Source organism: Squalius cephalus, assembly GCF_949319135.1.
Source record: "Squalius cephalus genome assembly, chromosome: 5".
Taxonomy (NCBI): Eukaryota; Metazoa; Chordata; class Actinopteri; order Cypriniformes; family Leuciscidae; genus Squalius; species Squalius cephalus.
Window position 1 is genome coordinate 43,499,829 of NC_137126.1, and position 26,975 is coordinate 43,526,803.

Here is a 26,975-nt window from a genome sequence, read left to right on the forward strand (position 1 = left end):
AATGGGACAGATCTAAGGGCACTTCGGAGTGAGAACAATCATGGCCGCCATATTGAAGTCATGTGTGCTCAAAACTGGTCCCTTCAGAGGCCCTGTTCCAAATGGCACACTTCATATGCCCTGACAAATGTGACACCCTATGGTATCATGGACTTCACGATCACGTGGCGGCCATTGCAAGTCCACAAGACTTCCACAAGACAATCCTGTCATTTTAGGATTCAGAAGGTGTTCGCAAGTGTCCCCTTTGCAGCCGATATGCACCTTCGATGCACACTTTTGTAGAGCCCTCACATAAGTAAGCTCCACAGGAGACTTCTACCCAACAGTCAAAGCGCTGTCACGTCACGGAAGTGCAAACTCGTAGAAAGGCCGCAAGTGTTGGGTATGCCGTTTGGGACAGGGCCAAAATCAAAGGGTATAACTGATGGACTCTCCACTCCCATGATTCTTTGCCCAGGCAAGCAGTATACATATTTGTGCGACGGTGCCTCCTTAGTTGGCTTGGCAAGATGACACTTGGTCCACTACACCCTTCATCCCTCCGAAGGCCTCACTCTGGGGTAAACGCTTCGAAGGGATTAGGGTATAGGGATGAGCCCTTCAGAATGGAATGCAGGTGTGGAAATGAATGTCAACATAGATGGACAACTGCCACAGTTTCAAAACACAAGCAAGATAAACAGATCCAAAAAATTGAAACGCTCATGTCAACTTTAAACTGAGATGGCTACGGTGATGTGAGCTGCGTACTAAAGCCAGCCTCCTCTTTTACGAGACAGCACGGCTTCAATCTAATGAAGACACTTTGACACTGTCAGAACCCATTAGTCATATTCTATTAACTGTCAGCTTCTGTTCATATCAGAGAAATAGATTGGCAAATGCACAGTGACCCTTCAGAGGAACTCCATTGCAGGAGATTTGAATGGCCCTTTCATTGTGGAGAACAGCAAATGTGACTACATGTAAACAAAAAGAGATAGAGATAGAAAAAATGAAGAAAAAACAGAGCGCTTGCTATACAATTCTGCCGAACAATCACCAATGCATCCATATGGCCTTTGTCCTCACGTATATTTGTCAAGTGCGGATGCTCAGTTGAGCGCAAAGGAGATATTGAGAGATACTCGGTTACTATTAAATTACCCTGAACTGAGAATTACTGCCGAAGTGTCTATCTTTGGGCATATGCTGCACATATCTGTCTCTCGATGAAAAGGTTACTTGGCAAACGTGATCACTGCAGTGACACATTCGCTCTTTCATCTGAAGAGTTTAGGAGTGGTTGTCAAAAGGTCAGAACCATCTGTCAATAATTTGACAGCGAAGCAAAACAAACCCATATGGTCTCATGCATTTTAAAAATGGATGAAATTAGATTCTAAAAAAGGGTCATTAATGAATTGCGTCACTCGTTTGTGCTTCTGCAGGTTTTCCACGAAGTATTGGATGTCGCAGACGTGTATCGTGTGCGGGAAAGGAATGCTATTCGGCTTGAAATGCAAAAACTGCAAGTAAGTGCTTTAATGCCACAAAAAATAAATAAATCAGGCTTTTGTTAATCATAAGCATGACATAAAAATTTGAAATTATGAGATACTAAGTCATAATTATGTGATAAAAAGTAGAAAGTATGACATAAAAGGTCAAAATTGAGCTAAAATTTACATTTAAAGAAATTTAAATGATGAGATAAGTTATTATGAACAAAAAGTTATGACTTTTTATTTCATAATTGATTTATGACGTTGATGTAAATTGATTCATCAATCAATTTAAATGATTTTTTTCTTACTTTTTATCTCATAGTTCCAATTTTTTATGTCATAATTTCTACATTTAATGACTTTTCATGTTATTTTTTTCTTATGTGGTAGAAATGGGTTTGCATATGTATATTATGAATTGACAGAGCACAGCACACCGTTTTATTATTTGTGTTTGTTAATTGTTCCAAAGGTGTCTGAAAATAATTCTAGACATTTATTAGCCTGGTCTGAACCTTAAAATGCTAGAAAATATATAATTTAACAACCATTTCATGTTTCCTAACCCCTTAGTGGCACCAAACAGCTTATAGCATAAATGGCTCAGCATATTATAAACCTGTGTTTGAGAAACCTGTCAGGAAACGATCATTAGCTAATTAGTATTAGATATGGCTTGGGCCTCCCATTCAATGTAAGTATGTGAAATTTTTCACCTGTTTTATTATCAGCTGAAATTTCACAAAGTGGAAATCCTCTGAATGATAAAATGGGCAATAAAAATCCCATAGACTGATATTGAAACCATATCTGTAGATCAGAACTCGGACCAGTAAGCAACCACCCAGATACAAAAAAAAAAAACATTAGCAAAGTGCTATAATTCAAGCAATGGTTGTGATGTGTTTTGCATGGGCAAACACCACTTATGTTTTCTTGAAGATCAAAAGATAATAAAAAATCAAGTCAATTTTGCAATTCTGTCTGGTGCCGCTTCTGATGCAGAAATTACACGCTGAAACTCTGCACATCATGTGTAGGCCATAAATGTCAAGTGTTAAATATATACTCCACTATTTATTGCCATTTCTTAAACCATCTCTTATGATTATACAAATCTCTGAAAAGGAAAATTCCTACCATTTCAGCTTTGTAAAGATGTGATTTGATGTTCTGGTTTTCATCAAAGCCTCTTTAGCATTCAGGGCGAGACACTTTTTGCCTGCAGTAGTGTCAGTATAACATTCAAATTGAGCATAATTATCATTATCATTAAAAGATTATTTGAATAAATTACTTTCCTAATAGTTTCCACTCTACCACCCTTGACTATGGCATCTTGTTACTAAGATACTTGCTGGTTTTTGACACCCTCCAAATGATGGCTGCATATTAAGTGTTTGTTTTGAATATTCATTGATTTGCTTGTACAAGAGCAAACTAATAAACATTTCTGTCATGCTTTCTTTTGTCAGATTGAAGTGCCACAACAAATGCACCAAAGAAGCACCGCCCTGTCATTTACTCATATACCACAGAGGAGGTAGGGAATCATTCAGAGGTATTTAAACTTTTATGTTTTCTTCTTCTTCTTCTTCTTTGTTAACTCCATGAATGAATGCTAAAATCCATTGTACTACACAAGGCAGGCCGTTAATTATGGTTCAAATATGATTTCAGAAACTGCAATGTTCCTATACACAGCATGTTTTCAACCTCATAATTCCTTTATATTCAATTGAACATATTTAATTACAGGCTTTATCTGTATATAAAGAAAAACATTGCATTTTGAAAATTGGTTCCCAAACCAGAGAATGTATTTAAAGGGAATAATTCTGGGAACAATGAAGAATGTTTTTTTTTTTTAAAAGACTGTCATAGTTAGTGGCTTCACATCTGCTTTGCATTAATGTACTAATTTGTCTTGTTCTCTGTGAAGCATTATGTTTAACCTTCAGTCTGCAACCTTACCATTTTTCTCTTTCTTTTTTTTTTCTCCAACTGTGTGCTGTTTTCACCACCTCATCTTTCCCTCATTTGTGATGTTGCAGATCAAGGAACATCTCAAGGTGAGGGAGCAGGTTTGTGCCCCTTAAGCACATTATTTCCTTTTTCATACCTTCAGGTTTGTTTTGGCAATGTTTCAAGCGTCATATGAATATATATACTACAAATCAAAAGTTTGTTGTCTGTAAGATTTTTTTATGTTTTTGAAAGAAGTCTCTTCTGCTCATCAAGGCTGCATTTATCTGATCAAAAATACAGTAATAATGTAAAAGATTATTACAATTTTCTATTATAACATATTTATAAAATAGAATTTATTCCTGTGATGTCAAAGCTGAATTTTCAGCATGAATACTCTTCAGTGTCACATGATCCTTCAGAAATCATTCTAATATGCTGATTTGATGCTCAAGATTTTTTTTTTTACTATTATCAATGTCAAAAACAGTTGCGTTGCTTAATATTTTTGTGGAAACCCTGATACATTTTTTTCAGGATTCTTCTCGATCAAAAGAACAGAATTTATTTGATATGGAAATCTTTTGTAACATTATAAATGCCTTTACTGTCATTTTTGATCAATTTGATGTGTTCTCGCTAAAGAAAAGTACTTATTTCTTTAAAGAAAAAAATCCTACTGACGCCATTCTTTCGAGAGGTATTGTATATCAATATATTACAGTATATGAAAAAATGAATATATATAGCATAGCAAATATGTTTACCCAATTTTAAAATACTTTCTACTATACTTTTGATCTTTTCTCTGCTATATACCCTGGTCGTTGCTGTGATATTTCTGATATATACTGTACATAATGGTTTAGTGGCTCTTCCATTAAAATGTGACAAGACTTTTCAGAGTTTTTCTGTTACCGTGACAACTGCCTCTTGTTACCGTGGATACTATGCTGTTTCTCGCGCTCTCTCTCTCTCTCTCTTAGCTCGTCAGCTCGTCAGGACCGAGTCGGTACCATGTGACATAAACAACCCCCTCAGGTACTCAGATCTCCACATTAGCCAGACTCTCCCCAAGACCAACAAAATCAACAAGGTAAGAATAGTTACGTAGCATTACGTCTAAGCAAACACATCTGAACCGTGTTACATCCCTCCACGGTCAACATCATTACAAAACTATCTTGGGCAGATTGGCACTACATGTCCTTCCTGTAATTTTCAACACGTTTGCTTTTGCTTTTTATTGAAATAAGTTGCATCAAAAGCAATTTTTGCAGACCAAAACCAAACAACCTTCCTGCAGTTTTCCACACAACTGGTTTTCTTATACTGTATGTGTATTGGAAAACAAAGCACGACTAGATGAGCGTGACATTTTTAAGACCAGTCTATGTTTAAAAACGTGTCTTGAGAACCCCGCGTTCAATTCAATTGTATTGCGCTTTATTTAGCTGCTTTTAAATGCAAGAACACGTCCTCTGTCTGTGCTCTCCTGTGTGAAGGGAACTGACTTCATATCCAATAAAAATCACTTCAGAAAAAGCTGGGGAAAAATAACTGCAAAAGAATATGCTGCTACAGGATGTGTACCTAATATATCTGTCAAAGGAATAACTGTGACAAAGTATAGTTCACTGCAAATTTAAAAAATGTTTAATAATATGAAACGTGTAACTTTCTGTTATGTACTGTATGAAAGTCTTAAAGTCAGCATGAAATGGAAGTTGCAGGAGTTTATCCAACTGTAACAGCTTCTCGAACAAGAAAAAATGTAGGGCGGGACTTGATTTTTTCCATCAGGAATTGATTGGATGGTTGGATAGTTGTGGTTTGCTATTGGTCGATCTCGTGTGAGTGACAGGTTGTCCCGCCCTCACGCCAGTAAAAAAAACACGTCATCAGAGATTAGAAGAGATTTTGCTGCAAGAAGGAGGGGAAGTTATTTTGATTAAAGATTATAAGGGGAAAATGAATTTAAAAAATAATAATGTTGTGCATGGGTTAATCATTTATAATAAAAACAGCAATATTCCAAAAATTAAGAATGGTCAATTTTGACAATTCACAGCATTTTATTATTAGTATTTTTTGTATCCACCTTATTTTTAAGGTAAGAACCAGCGTTGCCATTTGTAACTTGAATGTTTGAGGATTCTGGTGTCATTCGTTTCCAGTTATTTTACCTGTACAAAAATAAATGTCTTTATTGTCATAATCATAAACAAACTGGCTTGTTGCCAAATAGTTTTATCGTTTACTGTACTTTGTTTTTCTTCTAGTTATCTACCTGTAGCGGCTAATAAATTGGAAATATTGCATAACGGTATCGTTTTCAAAAACGTGCACTTTGAAACTCTTTTTCAAAAGTTATAAAAATTGCAAATGTTATATTCAAAACGCATAAAATGTTTTTAGTTGAAAATGGTGTTGTGTAAACGGCCCCTTAGTCATAAAGGAATTGAGCTGCTGCGTCTGTCCACCTGAAGAACTTTCCACTCCCATCAGCACTTTTATGGGATTGTGGTCTCATGCTAATTTGCCCTGTTTAGTAAATCTGGCCCTTAATCACCAGAAATAGTATCCAAAAAGCCTGGCATAATGACTGGCATAGCATAGAATTGGCTTTTTTGTTGTCTTATCAAATACAGTGAGGAAAATAAGTATTTGAACACCCTGCTATTTTGTAAGTTCTCCCACTTGGAAATCATGGAGGGGTCTGAAATTGTCATCGGAGGTTCATGTCCACTGTGAGAGACATAATCTAAAAAAAAAAATCCAGAAATCACAATGTATGATTTTTTAACTATTTATTTGTATGATACAGCTGCAAATAAGTATTTGAACACCTGTATATCAGCTAGAATTCTGACCCTCAAAGACCTGTTAGTCTGCCTTTAAAATGTCCACCTCCACTCCATTTATTTTCCTAAATTAGATGCACCTGTTTGAGGTCGTTAGCTGCATAAAGACACCTGTCCACCCCATACAATCAGTAAGAATCCAACTACTAACATGGCCAAGACCAAAGAGCTGTCCAAAGACACTAGAGACAAAATTGTACACCTCCACAAGGCTGGAAAGGGCTACAGGGAAATTGCCAAGCAGCTTGGTGAAAAAAGGTCCACTGTTGGAGCAATCATTAGAAAATGGAAGAAGCTAAACATGACTGTCAATCTCCCTCGACTGGGGCTCCATGCAAGATCTCACCTCGTGGGGTCTCAATGATCCTAAGAAAGGTGAGAAATCAGCCCAGAACTACACGGGAGGAGCTGGTCAATGACCTGAAAAGAGCTGGGACCACCGTTTCCAAGGTTACTGTTGGTAATACACTAAGACGTCATGGTTTGAAATCATGCATGGCACGGAAGGTTCCCCTGCTTAAACCAGCACATGTCAAGGCCCTTCTTAAGTTTGCCAATGACCATTTGGATGATCCAGAGGAGTCATGGGAGAAAGTCATGTGGTCAGATGAGACCAAAATAGAACTTTTTGGTCATAATTCCACTAAACGTGTTTGGAGGAAGAAGAATGATGAGTACCATCCCAAGAACACCATCCCTACTGTGAAGCATGGGGGTGGTAGCATCATGCTTTGGGGGTGTTTTTCTGCACATGGGACAGGGCGACTGCACTGTATTAAGGAGAGGATGACCGGGGCCATGTATTGCGAGATTTTGGGGAACAACCTCCTTCCCTCAGTTAGAGCATTGAAGATGGGTCGAGGCTGGGTCTTCCAACATGACAATGACCCGAAGCACACAGCCAGGATAACCAAGGAGTGGCTCTGTAAGAAGCATATCAAGGTTCTGGCGTGGCCTAGCCAGTCTCCAGACCTAAACCCAATAGAGAATCTTTGGAGGAACTCAAACTCCGTGTTTCTCAGCGACAGCCCAGAAACCTGACTGATCTAGAGAAGATCTGTGTGGAGGAGTGGGCCAAAATCCCTCCTGCAGTGTGTGCAAACCTGGTGAAAAACTACAGGAAACGTTTGACCTCTGTAATTGCAAACAAAGGCTACTGTACCAAATATTAACATTGATTTTCTCAGGTGTTCAAATACTTATTTGCAGCTGTATCATACAAATAAATAGTTAAAAAATCATACATTGTGATTTCTGGATTTTTTTTTTTTTAGATTATGTCTCTCACAGTGGACATGCGCCTACGATGACAATTTCAGACCCCTCCATGATTTCTAAGTGGGAGAACTTGCAAAATAGCAGGGTGTCCAAATACTTCTGTATACAGTATATTCTCAAATACTTCTGTATATATACAGTATTCTGTATATTCCTCACTGTATACAGTACATACCACTCAGTCTTGCTGGCTAATTGATGTGTTCCTTTTTCCAACACAGTGTTGGACAGTTTTTCTAATGTAGCACGACTCTCCAGTTTTCAGCCCACAGGAGATCAGGTCTACAGCCGCCACACCACTGGTTTTTGATGAATATTTTACTGACCGTGAGAATGAAGCCAGGTTTACTGATGTCTGACCGTGCCAGTAATGAGCAGAGTAGGGAGTGTTTTTTTGTGTTACGGAAGGTCTGTCTCTCTCTGTTTCAGGACCACATCCCTGTGCCATATCAGCCCGACTCCAGCAGCAACCCCTCCTCCACCACCTCCTCCACCCCTTCATCTCCTGCTCCCCCTCTGCCGCCCAGCGCGACACCCCCGTCTCCTCTGCACCCGTCCCCGCAGAGCGCCAGACAGCAGAAACAGTCCAACCTTACAGGTACCAACCCAGAACAGTTTTATTTTAATTGTGGTCTGGAGCCTTGTGCGCATGATTTGATAATGAGCCAAAGAATAGAAAATCTGAAAATTGTAGTTCACTTGACATCATAAATTGCTCATTTGATTAGTGATATAAAAACTGTGCAGAAATATAAATGTTTATTAATTGTTAACATTTCTTAGTTATACATTTTTCAAAAATCATAAAACCAAAAAAATATTTCCTGATTTAAATTAGACAGCATGTTTACATGCACACCAGTATGCTAATAACTTCCAAAAATCAGCTTATTGAAATAACCCGTTGTCCCGGTTTATATGCAAACCAATAATCCGGCAATGCAAGTAAACTGCGTTTACAAAACTTTATTATTAAATCAGGCTATTCCCTGGTAGTGATGTCAAACCACACCTAACCACTCGCACATCTGACTCTGAGTATTTCATATGTTATGTCAGTTGTGATGTTAAATAAAGCATTGAAAACCCAAGAGTGTTCCAAAATGTCAGTGGGAAACTTACAGACTCATATTCTCCTCTCCTGCAGTTTGACTGTACCACTCTTCATGAGATGACCACATTTTTATAATTTCTTGGGTCAAGAAAGAGTCTGAGCTTTTGATATATTTCCTCCTCTCCTACCGTGAAAGGCTCGCTCTGTCTGGGTGCTCTTAAATCCACAGAAAAAAGTAGGGCGGAACTTGATTTCGTCTTTCGTAAATTGATTGGATCGTAGGAAGTTGGGCGTTGCTATCTACATGGAAGCAGATCTGAATGCCAGTTTGGAGTCACTTGGGGAGGATACACTTTTGACCTTATTCCGATAAAAGAAAACGGGTTAACGCATTTACATGACCATGTGCATTGATGGCTTTTTAAGCATAAACGAGTTAAGAATGTGCATGTAAAGGTGCTGATTGAATCCAAGATTTTTAATGTGATCTCAGACTTTTGGACATTTCTGTATCCTAAAAGTCGGTATTTCTATATTCTCTTTGTGATAAACTGTGGTGAATTTTGCAGAGCAATAACACACGCCAATAATCACCTGGGGGTTTGTTGAATTTTATTGAATTCTGTCTGCTTCTCTCCTGTGCTCCTCTCAGCATCTCATTTCTACAAATACAAGCAGCAGTTCATCTTCCCTGGTAAGTGTGTCATAATTGCTCATTACCCCTACCCATAATGCAGCGCGACATACCGAGGCAAACTTTTTTTGATGTCATTTTTATACCATCTTTTCTTTGAGACGCAACAAACCCTCTCCCTCTGTCTCTCTTTCCTCTTTCCTCTTCTTGTCATATCTTAACCAGCAATGCTGTATTCTATAATGATGGTTCTGTTAAAGGCGAGGACGGCTGATAAGTGCCTGTATTCTGTGGGAGGCACTCAGCTCGCTGCATGTTTTTGATGAGCGTGTGGAGGGAGGAAAGCCATGGTGTTGTTGATAGCCTGATAGTTTAGATAGTGGCTACTGATGGCAATTTAACTGGTTTAATCCAATGAAGAGAACACCAATGTGAGGTGCTGAGATCACATTGTACCTTTAAGAAGGGAACATACGGCCAGTTTTATCCATTAGACAAAAAGGATTTTTTTTTAAAGGAAAGTGTTTGTTAAATGAAAATCAACTAGGGATTCACCTTTCCTGACAATAAAGCATAATATATTTGTCTGACAGTATAATATGTTGCTTACTTGCCAAATAAATAAATCAATGGACGTTCATGTTGGCTTGAGTTGAGATTTTATTGGCAACATTTCTTCTAACCCTAATTGATGGAGTGCGTAGCTTTTCATTTCTCAAACAACTATGTAGGAATACACATCATGGCCATATTCCAGCAATGTCAAGATTCATCAGGCTCAAATTGTGAAAGAATGGTTGAGAGGGAGCATGAAGAATCGTTGAGTCCAGACCTTACATTCATTGAAAGTCTTTGGGATGTGCTGGAGGAGAGTTCTTGGCTCTTGCATTGTCAATAGAAGATCTTGACCTAAAATTGATGCACCTCTTGATGGAAATAACATCACAACATTTATTTCCATCAAGAGGTGCATCAATTTTTGGTCATGATCTTGCATTGATAATGCAAGAGTCAAGCACTCTGTAAAGTCTCCTCCTGCACATCCCAAAGACTTTCAATTCTCAACATTAGAAATGTCTTTAATGGCACTTTTGATCAGTTTAATGCATCGTTGCTGAATAAATGTATTATAAATCTTACTAACCCCAAGCATTTGACCGGTTGTAATTCTTCAGATGGTTGTGTAGAAAATACATTGAATCAGCTTTTGACTGTTGCAGTGTAAGTCAGAGAGTTAAATGTTGTTCTCAGCAGTACTCCTGCATGTTTCCATCAATTTATTTCTCCATTAGTCTATAAAAATACACTCTTTTACTAATGTAATTTTCTCTCTCATCTCTGCCTTGTGACTTATCTTTTAACTCTTTCTCTTTGTAGACGTGGCCCCTGAGGTTCCCACCAGGGCCCCTCAAGTCATTCTACACCCTGTTCTGTCTGAGACTGGGTAAGTGTGCGCGTGTGTGTTCATATGTGTGTGTGAGTTTGTTGATTTGACATTTTAGGATGCATTTAAACATTATGAAAATCAGTCTGCCTATGTAGAGCGTTCAAAATCAGTCTGAGGTCGTAAACAGCAAGTGTAAAGTTGTGTCCTAAATGACACACTATACACTATGCACATATACTGTTCACTATGTACTCTACCATGAAGTGCATGGATTTTATAAGGTTATTTTGTCATCCAACATCTGAGTGTGATAGCCCCGCCCCTTCTGCTACGTAATTAAAGCTGCGACAGTTGAGTGCATAAAGTGCCCAACATTCCATAATTTATTTTTTCTGTTAATTAAGTACAACATCTGGGTATTTATAGTGCACTTTTTTGGGGAATTTTACAGTGTAAATAAGTGCAAATGCATGAAAATCAAATATGTTGATTACTTATCTCTGTAACACTTTAGTTATTAATAGTTTTTGCATTAACTAACTACATTTGTTACAGTATTTATTCATCTTTGTTAACGTTAGTTGAAAAATACAAGTTTTCATTGTTAGTTCATGTTAGCTGAGGTCCATTAAATAATATTAACAGATACAGCTTTTGATTTTAATAATGTATTTAATATTAATGTATTTATTTTGAAATAATGTATTAGTTAATTTTAAAATTAACATGAACTAAGATTAATAAATATATTTTTCATTGTTAGTTCATGTTAACTTATGTAGTTAACTAATGTTAATAAATGGAACCTTATTGTAAAGTGTTAACATTATCTTTTGTTAAAGCTGTTGTGGAAATTTAGGTTAAAAAAAGGCTCTAATTACCTCTGGTTTTATTTAAACTAACAGTGTTCTCTGAAGGTCACATGTTAATCAGCTTCTGTTCATTCTGAATGCAAAATTAGTGGCATAAAATGTAGATTACTGTATATATTGTTATGTTGATTTCTTGCCCCTTTGGATAGAGGTCAAATACCATAAAATGTGGAATTATTATGATTTTTGTCACTTATAAAGACATGCCAAGACCATTCAACATTGTTTATTAATATACAAAAGTGTCTGAAATGTCATGTTCTGTCCTGTACCGTCTCTGTGCATATTTAGAGCGATGCCCAGAGAAAGGCCACAGACATGTCAGACAGTTACGCCACGGCTTGTGTCTATTTATGGCAGATATGAGCATTTTAGATTACAGAATTATTAGAGCAAAAATATTTGTGGTGCAATAGTTGATGTGACTGAAGACAAGTCACACACACACACATACTCTTTCGCCAAACAAAAAGTGGGCTTGAGTTCACGCTACAGTGATGATGTCAACCATATCTGAGTATGTTTTGTAAAACTCAAAGACCCATAAAGAAAAATGGCCTTTTTAATTAACTGAATCAAGATGCAATAACTTCAGAAAAATTAAATATATATATATATATATATATATATATATATATATATATATATATATATATATATGTATAAACGGCATTGCAGTTTCTGTAGTGCTTTGACAGCAGTATGTATTGCATTATGGGGTATCGTAATGCAGCTGAAATAAGTTGTTTGACATGGCTGTAGAGTGCAATTGTTTACAAGCATGTATGCATTAATGCCCTGACAGATCTTCCGGCACTGTCCTTCCATATTTTTCAACCCAAATAAGGGTCAAAGGCGTATTAACAAACACATTTCTTACCACAGACATGTATAAGGCAAGTCATCCAGACTGAATAAGGCCTTGAGATTTATTTAATTTTAGACACTGAATCTCTTTTTTGTAAGTGGAAGATGATGATTATATGCTGTACTGGCTACTAAGGTCATGGAAAAGTTATAATCCTTATACATTTTTTATTCCAGGCACAGAAACGTCATGCTGCCTTCTATTAATAAAATAAAATAAAACAAAATAAAAATATTTTTTAATTAAATTAAATTCAATAATAATAAATAAAAAAAACATTTAAATCAGCTCGAACTGATTGTACTGGGCAGATTGGTTTGGTTTGCTGGTTTTTGCGGATGTGTCTGCTGCCCAGGCTGAATTGTATTTTATACTATTTAAGACTATTTTGCCTGGTATTTGTCTGTGATATTTATGTTTACGGTGATTATAGAGTTATGCGGAGTCAAAACCCGGAAGACTAAATCACCATGGGTTCCCTCAAGATTTTCTTAGTAAAATAAGGTCTGTGGTAAACATAACTTGACGATACTTGAATGTTATTTTCTTTATAAACCCCATTATAAAACTACATAGGAAAGTCTCAAGGGAACCAGTGGCGAATTAGTCTTCTGGGTTTTGAGGTTTGAGGTTGACTGAAGGCAGCTCACTCAGCTGTAGAGCCTGTGTGAACCACTTTTGTAGAAGCTAAAAATATGAAGATGAACAAACAGAATTTTTTATGTGATCCTTTCAGATGACCTAATGTAAACAATGGATTTTAATTAGATTATAGGCCTTTGAAAATGAAACATTGGTTCGTTCTGCTGAGGTAAACGACCCTCCCTGTGCAAACACATTTTCTGTTTTCTCTTCACACAGTACCAAAGTGAGTCCCTTGCTACAAATTGAGGTTGAGCCAACATCTGATGTGAGTCATCCGTCTTCTATTGCAAATGTGTACAATCATATGCTAAAACCGGAGTACCATCACTCTTAAAAATAAAGGTTCTTTATTGGCATAGATGATTCCATGAAGAACCATTCAAATCAATGAAACTTTTCCATTGCACAAAAGGTTCTTTACAGTGAAAAAGGGTATTTAGATTATTAGAATGTTCTTTACAGTAGGAAAAAAGGATCTTTTAAGAACTGTTCACTGGAAGGTTCTTTGGGGAACCAAAAATGGTTCTTCTATTGCATTGCTGTGAAAATCCCCTTGTAGAACCTTTATTTTTAAGAGTTTTAAGATTCTATCCATCCATTATTCTTTATATATCTATCACTCTATCATCTGTCTGTCTGTTAACCTCTCTGCCTGTCCATCCATCCATCCTTCCATCCATTATTCTCATCTGTCTGTCTGTTAATCCATCCATCCATCCACCCATCTATCGTTCTATCTATTATTCTTTATATCTATCGCTCTATCATCTGCCTGTCTGTTAATCTGTCTATCCATCCATCCATCCACCCATTATTCTTTATATTGATCGCTCTATCATCTGTCTGTTAATCTGTTTTATAATCCATCCATCCATTCACCCATTATTCTTTATATTGATCGCTCTATCTGTTAATCTGTTTTATAATCCATCCGTCCATCCATCTGTCTGTCTGTCTGTCTGTCTGTCTATCGTTCTATCTATTATTCTTTATATCTATCACTCTATCATCTGCATGTCTGTTAATTTGTCTATCCATCCATCCATCCATTATTCTTTATATTTATCACTCTATCATCAGTCTGTCTGTTAATCTGTTTTCTAATATTATAATCCATCCATCCATCCCTCTTTTCTCTCTGTTGTTTATTGTTGTGTTTATTGTTCCATTTATCTATCAGAACGAGGAAGGCAACGATGAGGCCGAGGGCTCAGCGGACGAGTTTGAGGAGATGAATCTTTCCCTCTTGTCCGCACGAAACTTCCCACGTAAGGCCAGCCAGACCAGCATCTTCCTGCAGGAGTGGGACATTCCCATGGAGCAGCTGGAGATCGGAGAGCTGATTGGGAAAGGCCGGTTTGGACAGGTCTACCATGGACGCTGGCACGGAGAAGTGGCCATACGACTAATTGACATTGAAAGAGACAATGAAGAGCAGCTGAAAGCATTTAAAAGAGAGGTGATGGCATACAGGAACACGCGGCATGAAAACGTGGTCCTGTTCATGGGAGCGTGTATGAGACCCCCTCATCTGGCCATCATCACCAGGTAGGCTTGAGCAGAATTTTGTGAGTGACGACTGCTCAATATTTCCGGGGCCTGACTATATCTTAGTGGGAAGTTGACTCACTTTTCCTGATCTTCTCTAATCAGCATGACCTCATAGCTTGCATTAGTAGCTGCTTTCAGCTTAATTTGAAACAACATGTCATTGGCCACAAATGTATATGTAAGTGGCTGAATTTTTTCACTTCTCAGGATTCTCAGAAGACATGTCAGCATTGGTTTTAGCTTTTAAAAACAAGTGCTACTATAGCATACTATGTCAACAGGAGATGGCCAATATTATTTCCTTCCTCCTGCCACACAAATTGGTGCTTCCTGTTTGTTTGTTTGCAAGCATATACTGAGATGCATGACCATGACCAATAAAAGATTTTTTAGATCTTTTCTTTTTCTATAATTGAAGTGTAGTATCAAAAGTTTGATACTATTGAAATTTCATAATTATCATCACCATTTTGAATACAACAAAAAAATCTATACTAGCCTTAGTAAAAAAAAAATAATACTAAAAAAACCTCTCAGTCTTACTGAAGACAGGTAAACAGTCAGTGATAAAATAACATAACTAATTACAAACAATAGGACAAAACTACAATAAACAAAGACACAAATGAAATAGACCTACTACATAAATTGTATAAAGTAATGAAATGTACAAAAACACTGCATAGTCTTCACTGTGTAGCTTAAATATATCTTTTTTTTACAAAAGTGATTCAGTCAGGAGCAGTGAGGAATTTGTTTTTTGTTGTTTGATTAACATTAATGACACAAAGCAGCAGGTATATTAGGATGCTGTCACTTTAAGACCGAATGCATTGATCTAATATACTGATACACATGCGCTTTCAACTGTTTACATTCACTTATGACAAAAATGACTGTGTTTATGAGGATACAAGCAAAGATGGGCATTTTGACACATAAGTATGTGTATTTGACCGTTCAAAAATAACTCAGTTCAGTACTCTTACTCTATGAACAGCTTCATGTGTGCGCGTCTCTCAGACAGTGTGTGCATATACCAAAATAAGTTATCTTTCGCTGCTTATTGCACCTCAACGTTTTAAAATCCCTTGCATGCAAATGATAAGCTTTTGTGACAGTGCAGCACGGCAACATCACGGGAGTTTAACCGCGATAGAGACGGTATTCCAAAATCCTTACCGGTTGACAAATTTCTACCGGTTAACAAGCAGTTGAACAAGTGTACTTAATATAGTGGCTGGTGAGTGTGTGTGTGTACCGGTACACACACAAACGATAAATAGATAATAAACTAGCCAATATTTAAATGTACATCTGACTTGTTCAGTATTTAGTAGTTCATTTCCAGTAAAAATTTCCAAACAAGAATCATTTCAGTTTATTGACAAATAGTTTTCATTTGGCCAAACACTGGTAGACATTTATTAATGTCTAATCCTAACTATTTAAGCGCATGATTTTGTGTATTACTATTAACAAAGACAAAAGTTATAATGATTTTATTCATAGTCCTTAATCATAGCAAAGCAGGCCCAAACAAGCAAATTGAGAAATAATTGCTTGAAATGGGCTCTTTCTTAAAAATAAATATTGATTGTTTTTCTTAGCATTGTTATGAGTGATTATGCATTGATTGCTTTCCATATTACCCCTGCAGTGTGGAATAAAAGTTTGGCTTTTGCTCACAAATGCTGTGTGTACAACATAATTGCACCGGAATGTCAGAGCCTGTTATTATTTCGAATAGTCTATCTTGACATTATTAGTGTTAACAGCTGAAATGTGATGCACTCAAGACATTTCCTTCGTGACGGCATATATACAGAGTTCAGCATTTGCATTTGTACGTCACATTTTTTAACAGTCCCACACTGTAGAAGGCCAAAAGGCCAGAGTGATGCAAAATAAATGAGCGTCATACCCTGATGCCTTTATGAATATGTATAAAGGGAAGAAGAGGGCAGCCCGGGGAAAGATGCACATGTCTTCGTCAGGTGTCACAGTAGGAGCTCGGGTGTCTTTCTCCTCCTTCCTGCCGAGGTGAAGTTCATGGCTCACTCAGCATCATTAGTGACAGCGCTCATATCTGCTTGTGTGCAAATACACAACAGCATGTTGAAGTATGAACATGTATCTAACACATGTCATATGATAATGTAGGTTGTAGGTTCAAACAATGCAAGTGGTGATCCATGAACTTTTACCATTGTGACCTAGAGCGAAGTGTTCAACCACAGGTTGCTTCAGCGGGTTTGTCAAATGACCCTACCTTCATTTCCCATCATTCTCAGTGGCAGCACAAGAATGGAAATGGATAAAATACATAATATTGCATTTTGACTACTGCTTTTCGCCTACTGCTTTCACAGGATGTTCTTCATCAACAAGCTAAATAACATTCATAATTTATAATTAAGGCTGTCAAATGATTAATCGCGATTAATCGCATCCAAAATAAAAGTTTGTTTTTACATAATATATGTGTGTGTACGGTGTATAATTATTTTCTATATATAAATACATACACATTCATGTATATATTTAAGAAAAATGTGTTATTTATATATAAAATATTTATATATAATATAAATTATATGTAATATAAATATATATACACAGTATATACATGCAAATATTTCTTAAATATATACATGCATGTGTGTGTATTTATATATAGAAAATAATTATACACCGTACACACACATATATTATGTAAAAACAAACTTTTATTTTGGATGCGATTAATCGCGATTAATCGTTTGACAGCCCTATTTATAATACATTGATAAAATACAATCATAATTTAAAACGTAACTAGATAAAAACGTTCAAAACAATCTTTAATGTTGACTTGAGAAAGCCTGGCAAACATTTTAAAGTAGTTTTAAAATCTTGAAGGTTAAAGAGACCATATTATGCTCTTTTCCAAAGTCTTGATTTTCTTTTTAAATGTAAAAAAAAAACCACACACATAATTTACTCTATATTTTACATTGTGGCAGCTCCTCTCTTCCCTGTCTGTCAGTAACGGTTTAGTTCCTGTCTCTATGAAGCCCCTCCTTCTGAAAAGCCCAATGTGCACTGATTGGTCCGCTGGAGCAGTGTGTTGTGATTGGTTAACCGCTTTGAGCGTGCTTCAGAAATGTCACACCACTTAACATAACCACAAATGTCAAAATACTACTAATGCAACTGAACTTGGCCTCATCCCTTTATTTTACATATGCCTGGGGCAGGAATTATTTAAATGAGGAATATTGTGACGTGTACGTTCTTCGAAGAAAACTCAAGAGAACAATTGAGTCATTTCAGGGAGTTCAGAAACAGAGCTTAATGATATATAGATAGATTGATAGATAGATAGATACTGTTTTGCATTTTTGCCGATAAATTGGGAAAATAGTCAAATGTATTTTGCATGACCCTGTAATGTTACTGTTCTTTATTTCTGCAAAGATCGTTTTGAAAACCTGGAATATGCACAAGAAGCTTTCCAGTCTACATGAAATGATTATATTTTGATGTTATGATCACTGCTGATGTCTAATACGTGTTCTTTTGTTGTTTTTCTCTGTTGTAGCTTGTGTAAGGGCAGGACCCTCTACTCAGTGGTACGAGATGCAAAAGTTGTTCTCGACGTGAACAAGACTAGACAAATCGCACAAGAGATGGTGAAGGTAAGAGTTACTGATGTGAAGTCAGGATGAAGACTGTTTGCTAAATGTCAGCTAAAATTGATTCAGTAGTCATTTTGAAAAACATGGTATTGTTGGAAAGCTTTTATACTGTATGTACCTGTACTGTTCCTTTATACAGCCTGTGATTACATTTAGGGCTGGACGATTAATCAGAATAAAACAAAAATTTGGCACTGTGTTCTGGTACAAGCAAGCAGCTCATGATAAAGTTTTTTTGTTTTTTTTTAAGATTTCTTTTTCGCTTGTTTCTTTTTCATAATGTGCATTTGGGAAGGTGCTACAAACAAGCACAGCAAACCTGGAAGCTTTTCCCCCCTTTTTAATCACATTTTAAATTGCAAGTTTTATCAGAAAATAAATCGCAATTAGGCTTTTTACCAAAACATGCTCTCCTAATTACATTAACCTTTTTTTTCCAGGGCATGGGCTACCTACATGCCAAAGGGATCCTTCACAAAGATATGAAATCCAAGAATGTATTTTATGACAACGGGAAAGTGGTCATCACTGACTTTGGCCTGTTCACAATATCTGGTGTTCTACAAGCAGGCAGGTATGTAAAAATACACACAAACACACATAAGTAAGACGTGCAATGTTTTAAAAAAAAATCTCTTCTGCTCACCTAGGCGGCATTTATTTGATCAAAAATACAGTAAAGCTGAGCTGAGATATTATCAAATAAACTCAGCTTTGGTGAGTAGAAGAGACTTCTTCCAAACTTTTTACCTCCAGTGAATTTGTTATCAGTACTTTTCATCTTGTATTAATTTGTTCACTGAGCTTATTCTTGTGCATTCTGGAATTGCCTCGTTCGCATAGGATACATGTGATATTGCCTTAAACATTGGCCAACATTAGGTATCTAAGGCCCTGTTTACACCTGGTATTAAGGTGCGTTTTGGTCGTTCCGATCACAAGTAGAAGAGGGAGACAGACACATAGGCCTACCCGTTTACACCTATTGTTTTAATCCGTCTCTTTTGTCCACTTTCAACCACTTCTGTCCTGATTTCTTCAAGGGGAGGGTCTATGGGTGCGTAAATGTATGGTCTTTTTCAGATCTTTTGATCTAATGGACTAAATAAGCTCACGCAATTTACATATGAACGCGACCGGAGACGGTGGAAAAATATACGGAGAGCATCAACTTTCGTTTCTGCTCTGACAGCCGCAAAACCACACCGAACGCTGTGAGTGTGTGTTAGAAATCAGGAACGGTGAGAGAACATTGTGCTTGGTACATTTTTTTTGTCTTCAAACTAAATTTGGGTCTCCAGCCGACAAAGTTTAAATCCCGTCTGGCTAGCGCGCTTCCCATAATGTCTACTCATTAGTTCAGTAGGCGGAGAGTAGACGGTCTTTTGCGGCTGTTCGAACACATTCGCGTCTGCACTACGAAAGCAATCCAGTTGAATGCGTTTTCGGCTACCTCTAGAAGGGGTCGAAAGTGGACAAGCTCTAAACCTTTTAGATACAGGTGTAAACAGGGCCTAAGAAGGCAACATGATGTTTCTGGCTACTGTACCTTTAACGCGAGTGTGCCTGTGATGCTGTAAAATGCTGTCTAGATAGGTTGTTCACTGAAATCGAGAGTAGTCATCAGAGCTCTGATTATAAGCTAGGTTTCGTCTGTAAAAGAGTGACAAATGTACAACCCATCACACTCTACATGTGGCAGGCCATTAATAACGTCCTTAAATGACGTAATGACTTTCAGAACTGCTTATTAAAAACCATAGCCTGTAATTATTAAAGTGTGGGCCACAGAGCTAAATCCAATTTGACCTTCAGTGTTCTCATGCTTCTTCATAAATGTATGCTTCAATGAGTTGAAGTAGCAGCAGATGTTATCGACACACAAGCGTTTGACAGAACTTCAATAACTTTTATCAGGGAAACTCCCTCTAGCAATGTCAGTGCACTGCACTGTCTAAATAAAATGAAGTTCTCATATAGTACACATGTCATATGGACTATTTTTATGCTTCTTAAAACTTGACAGTATAAAGCCAGAAACATACTTTACAAAATTACATGAAAAACATGAAAGCCTGGCCAACACATGTAACATGCAACACATGCAAATTCCCGTTGTACATACTAAGAGGACCTTTTATGCTTTTTTTTTTTCATTTTCAACCTTCTTTAGTGTGTAATGTTGCTGTTTGAGCATGAAAAAGCTAAAGTCACTCCAAAGGGAGTTATTCTCGATATCAGTAAGCACTGTTTCTGAACTTCCTGGAACGCCTCGATTATAGTCTTGAGCTTTCTTCAGGGAATGTACACGTCACAATGTTCCTCATTTAAATAATTCTCACCCAAGGCATGTGCAAAATAAAGGGGCGGGGCCTGATTGAGTTGTGTAAGTAGTGTGTTTAATCTCGCAGTTAAGGTAAGGGGCGTGACATTTCCAAAACACACTCAAAGCAGTGACCAATCAACACACAGTCCAGCCATCCAATTGGAGTCAACTAGAATATATTTTCATGCTTGAATGTTCAAAAACAACTTATTTTTCATATATTTTACATTGTGGCAGCACCTCTCTTCCCTGTCTGTCAGTAACGCTCTGTTTAGCTCCTGTCTCTATGAAGCCCCTCCTTCTGAAAAGCGTAATGTGCTCTAAAAACAAAATCAAGATTTTGTAAAAGGGCATAATATGACCTTTTTTGTTTTTTTTTACTCACCCTCTTATTGTTCCAAACCTGTACAACTTTTATCTGCTGAACACAAGAGGAATTTTGAAGGACGTTGGGGTCAAAAACAGCATTGGACCCCAATGGCTTTCATTGTATGGACAAAAAAAAAAAGACTATTCAAAATGTCTTCTTTTATGTTTCACTAAAGAAAGAAAATCATACAGGTTTGGAACAACATGAGAATTTTCATTTTTGTGTGAACCATCCCTTCAATCTTACACATTTCAGAACGCAACAATGCGTGAAATCGAGCTTTCATTGCTAGAAGCATTTCCATTCTCGTGACGATGAGCACGAGATATATGAGCAATATTTTTGAGTCTATCAACTGAGCAAGCGTTTCCCTTAGGTCACTTCATTTCAGTTCAAATTTAAAATCAATATTCAATGTTACAGATATTCTGTTAATTATGTTTTAATGCCAATTTTCGCCAAGTAATTGAATCAATTCCCCCTGAGTATGTGATGCGGGTGAGGATTTTGGCATTCATTAATTTATGATTGAGAGTCATAATGCAGAACACAAGGAAAAAGCACAACATTTTTCTCAGATCAGTACTGAATAACAGCTACCTTGACATGCTTTTTGGCTTCGTACTACTAATCACCTCCACCACCTTCTTAATTGAGTACCACACAGTCCTTACAAATAGGACCGCTGTCTCTCCTTCAAGAGACAAAGACTTAAAAGAAGCCTTTCTCCGCCACAGTCCTTTGAACAGGAAAATCCATGAAAAAGGGTGTCTGATGTATGCGTTTTGTTGCTCTCTTGCAATGTATTAAAAGGAAAGATCCTCGTCTTTATGGCTGAATGAACTGGAAGATATTCCTTCCTCCAGGCAAGGCCATTGAATCACTGTGAACAGTGGCATACGTTTGATTTGTTTTGTAAATTTGTGCCATACTCCATATATCTTGATTATTCACCAGTTTTGAATGGGCAAACAGAAGGGTCATAAGAGGACATGTCCTCTTGTACAGTGCATTGAATTTAACCGGCTACACTGCAAAATCATAACTTTTCCATATAATAACTATATAATTGTTTATTTATTATTATTATATTAGGTAACACTTTATTTTACAGTGTCCTTGTTACATATGTAACATGTACTTGCCATAGTAATTACAATAAATTATGCATAATTACATGCAACTAACCCTCGACCAAACACTAATCCTACCCTAACCCCCTATAGTAAGTACATGTAGTTAATTAATATTACTCAGTGCTTAAATATATAACTACACTGTAAAAATGACACCTTGAAATAAAGTGTAACCTAATATTATTATTTATTGTTTTATAATAATAACATTTATTCCAGCATTACAACAATGAGAATGAGGGAAATATGATAAATGTGATGTCATGCTAATTTCATTTAATGTAATTTAAATTAATACTGCCATGATTTACACTTTACCATGTACTAACTATGTAGTTTTATAATTTTATTTTGCATTATACCATGGTCTGGGTGAATACTCGATTCTGATTGGCTGCAGGGTGTCCGTTAAAAAGTGATAATGTACACCTAAATAAACCGTCAGGCGTAACCAAGGAAACCAAGTTATTGTTTGTAACTTGTAACTTTAGATTTCGATTGTAAAACTAATTAAAATATAAACTAATGTTTTAAAAATGTGTTATTTGGCAAGTGACCATGGTATAAGCGGGTTAATGCCCTTCGAGGTGTCCATTATCAGGTTTTAATGGACTTCCGCTGCGCGTCGGACGGTTCACGCCTCGCCGTTGTCCATTAAAACCTGATAATGGACACCTCGTCGGGCATTAACCCTTACTTAAGTCAGATATATCTATTTTTAGGAGTATTAAAATGTACTTGCAATTTGATATTATGTTTAAGACAATTAAGCACATTCAATACTGGCGTAATTTATACACACACTTGCATTTACATAATTATATACTTTTTACATTTATAATAATAGCTTATTACAGTGATGAGAGTGAGGGAAATATGATAAATGTGATAAATAGTTGACCTCGAGTGTCATGGAAGGCGCCTAATAAATAAAATGTATTCTTCTTCTTCTTATTAAATATGATGTCATGTTAATGTAATTTAATACTCACTTTACCATTTAAATACTTATATAATTTTATATTTTGTACATTTATAATACCCCCCCCCCCCCCAGCATTACAGTAATGAGAATGAGGGAAATATGATTAATGTGATAAATTTGGTGTCATGCTAATATAATTTAATACTGCCATGATATATACACACTTAATCATTTAAATAATTGTATATTTTTACATGTATTACTATAACTTTTTTCCAGTAATGATAATAAGGAAAATATGAATGCAATAAAGATGTCGTGTAATAATAATGCCACAGTGCAAAACATCTTAATAAGACGTTAAGCAGGAAAAAGAGTTTCTTTCTTTTGTGATGAAATCTGTCCTAAACATGTTCTTGACCGGTTTAATGAGATTCAGCAACATCTGAACAGTGTTCGGTTCTTGCAGTCACCAATCAACAGTCCTGAGACACTATTTAAATCTACTTCTTTGTTTTGATTTTATATGTTTATTAGTGCATTAAGACGTTTAATAAAGTCTTTGGCTTTGAAAGTGCTGAAAATGAGAGTAAATTATCTGGGGCAACATGAAGCGTTTGCCACCACTGATGGCCGTGTTGATGTTGATTTGGCACTCGTCCCGTTTGTGTTTGCGCGTCTCGCCTCTTTGAAAATGTTTTCATTGGCATTGAAAGCAGTAAATCAGCATCCCCGATGGAGCGATATTACAAACACTCGCGCCCATCGGTTCATCTGATTATGAGGCTGATTTCGCACAAGTGTGTTTACGTATGTTGGCAGTAATCACCGGGAAAAAGCTGACGTCTCCACAGCGACAGGTTTACATTGCAGCCATTGTTGATCGAGTCTCTTGGATCGGCTCACGGTTGCGTTCTGATCAGCCCACTTCTACTCCTCCGCAGCCATGTGAATTATTATCAGGAGTTATTAGGTGGAAGGGATAGTATTTGAGAGCGGCCATCAGGGACGTGCAGGCTCTAGCATAATTATGAATTGTTTATCTGAAAGGCATAAGTCTGGCTCTTAATAACATGATTTTACATTAGTTATGTATTATGATGACTCAGGACCTGACTGGGTATTGTAATAAGATCTGATTATTCTGGGATTTGGTTCTGTTTGAAATTCCACATCCATGCAAGGCAACATTTATCAGGCTAGTGAGGCTGTGGACAAACTCGTACTGAAGCATCATGTCAAGGTTTCTTTGTGAGGGTTTGAGTCTTTTTGAGAGATGAAGTCATTGGAATTTTACTCTGGACAGTCTGACAGACTGCCCAGATTTGAGACAATAGCAGTTTTAATGTTCCGGAAGACCCAAGAGGTCATGCTTTTGTCTTGATTCTTGTCTTAAATGAGGGCTTTTTTCTACTTTTATGTAGGTATAAAAACACCGTCCCCTGGTTTCACAGACAGGGCTTAAACCTAGTCCCAGACTAAAATGCATGTTTGAGCTGTTTTAGCTGAAAGCAACTTGCAATGACATATCATAAAATATGTCAGTGCCATTGTTTCACACCAGATATGTAAGTAATGTGGAAGCACATTATGTGCATGTGTAAGTAAGCACACCAGTAATGTGTTTTTAAGGCATGTTTATAAAAGCTACTTAAATGCCCTAATTGAACTAAGGCTTAATCCTGACTTAATCTAAGCACTGTTTGTGAGACCAAGCCATTATGTCATATTTTATGATAGATATATTGCATTAATTTATTAAAATGAAGTCTTACTCTGCATATTATATAAGATGTTGCATATATAAGTATTCGTTAGACATATTTATAAATATAGTATTTTATATACTGTATAGAGAAAGTTTTGTGGGCAATTGTCTACTCCATTAGCTTACAAGTCAACTCTGTCAGACATAAAACCTGATGGAGTTGACAAAACTGAATATATTTCCAACTTAACCACATGTTGTACAGTGGAGCAATTTAGTTTTTTCCCCCTCAGTTGTAGCTGCCTTAATAAACATATCAAAAATGGCAAGATTTATCCCACAACTATTTACAGAAACTATTACACCGGGATGACGGAGTTGACATGTTAAAGATGTGACTGCGACTGAGACTTCAACATTGTTTGTATAAAATATAAAATAAAAAAAGATAAAACATGTGTCCTTCTGTGAGATCCACAATGAGCAGGAAATAGGGAAAGGGGTCCTCAGAGTTAAAAGATAACCATGACATTGCCTGATTTATTGGAGTAAAAAACCACTTGGAGTTGACGCAAAGCGAGGACACAATTTTGATAGGCTTTTTTTTTTTAATGGAAAATATAATTCAAGAATTACTTTTTGTATTGCTTGATATAGATGTTTGATAAATTATTTAAAGATTTCCTTTAGATGTAACTTTAAAAAATATTTTATTTTTTTTGCTGAATTTCTTTATTTTTTACATAAAGAGGGTAGTGTAACACATAATTTTGAACGGTAGTGTATCACGGTTTCCACAGAAAGATTATGCAGCACACCTGTTTTCAACATTGATAATAATAAGAAAATATTGTCAAATATGTAAATAAAATAAGAAAAAAAAGAATTGTAGGGGGTATTTTTTGTCAATTTCGAAGGCATTTTTCCCCAAGCCCCATTAATTTCTGCCCCTGGTTTGGAGGTATATTATATATCATGGGTGATTGAGTTTGTTTTCACTTGGATCAGACATTCAGTCAAGCTGAAACAGCTCTGTCTCAGTGATAGACCACTTCCAAATCCACATCCTACACTTGAGAACGAGGCAACTACTTTATCATTGTACAGGGTTCACAGGTTTTTAATCGGTCCAGTGGGAAACAAAGTTGAGTTTACAAGTTTCCAGACTGCAGCACTGTGTAAAGAAAAGGTTTCTTGCCATTCAATCTTTGAAACGTATCGAAGAGTTTCTGTTTAGTAGCAACTATCAACTTTGTTTTAAAATTTGAAATAGATTTAGAAATAAAGTATAGAGCTAAAAACTGATTGTGAATTGTGTAGCTCAGATGATGACAATTTAATGAGAAATATCTTTGTTGAGATCTGAAACTACAGAAGATACATCTGAGATTTCTTGAGTATCTGTCTTAGAAAATGTTTTGGAAACAGGAGATTAATGCAAAAGCCATTTGATCTGTCTAGGGGAAACGGAGTTCAAAAAGAGATCTCATTTGTAGACTAGACTTCATGTCGATAATCAGACTATGCAAGACTAATAGTCACTTGCCCTCTATTGTATTTCTTTGATAGTATATTGTCCCTATAATGGTCTTTTGGTTTGTTTTGTGACCTTTTGCGTAGTACAAATAAATCGAACTCAAAGCATTGGTGTGTTGTGACTGATTACGTATTAAACTTCAGGTTTTTCCCTCTCTCTCTCTCTCTCTCTCTCTCTCTCTCTCTCTCTCCAGCCGGAGAAAGGATAAGCTGCGGATCCCAAGCGGCTGGCTGTGTCATCTGGCTCCTGAGCTCATCCGTCAGCTCTCCCCCGAGACCGCAGAAAACCAGCTTCCCTTCTCCAAACAGTCTGACGTCTTTGCCTTTGGGTGGGTCTCTCTCTGTCGCCAATCACTTGCTTCTCTGATTTTTGTCACTCAGGAAACCAACAGAATCCATTTTTATTTACAGAAATAAGCTTATGACCGTTTCTCTCCACATGTAATGTGCTCTTATAGTGTCAGCATAACCATTTTTGGATTCTAAATCTAGAATGTAATCACATTTCATTAAAGGGGGGGTGAAATGCTCATTTTCACTCAATCTCCTGTTAATCTTGAGTACCTATAGAGTAATATTGCATCCTTCATATCTCCAAAAAGTCTTTTGTTTTATTAAATTTTTAACATAAAGATAGGCTGTACCGAGTCTTTCCGGAAAAAAACGAGAGGCTGGGGGCGGGC

At 36.7% G+C, this 26,975-nt stretch overlaps 1 protein-coding gene across 7 annotated transcripts in view; it reads left to right on the forward strand.

The window, feature by feature from the left end:
• ksr2 (kinase suppressor of ras 2) overlaps nt 1-26,975 on the forward strand; it is a 119,254-nt gene that overhangs the window by 75,603 nt on the left and 16,676 nt on the right. For 2 of the 7 annotated variants that reach the window (XM_079872426.1, XM_079872425.1), the window contains exons 8-20: nt 1,434-1,517; nt 2,966-3,051; nt 3,545-3,574; nt 4,126-4,158; nt 4,445-4,554; nt 8,030-8,198; nt 9,307-9,348; nt 10,666-10,732; nt 13,277-13,325; nt 14,241-14,608; nt 18,195-18,291; nt 18,732-18,865; nt 26,487-26,621. In XM_079872426.1, the coding sequence (XP_079728552.1) occupies nt 1,434-1,517; nt 2,966-3,051; nt 3,545-3,574; nt 4,126-4,158; nt 4,445-4,554; nt 8,030-8,198; nt 9,307-9,348; nt 10,666-10,732; nt 13,277-13,325; nt 14,241-14,608; nt 18,195-18,291; nt 18,732-18,865; nt 26,487-26,621 (1,404 nt within the window). The remainder of the gene's footprint in view (nt 1-1,433; nt 1,518-2,965; nt 3,052-3,544; nt 3,575-4,125; nt 4,159-4,444; nt 4,555-8,029; nt 8,199-9,306; nt 9,349-10,665; nt 10,733-13,276; nt 13,326-14,240; nt 14,609-18,194; nt 18,292-18,731; nt 18,866-26,486; nt 26,622-26,975) is intronic. The other 5 variants (XM_079872427.1, XM_079872428.1, XM_079872429.1 and 2 more) reach the window with 5 other exon arrangements.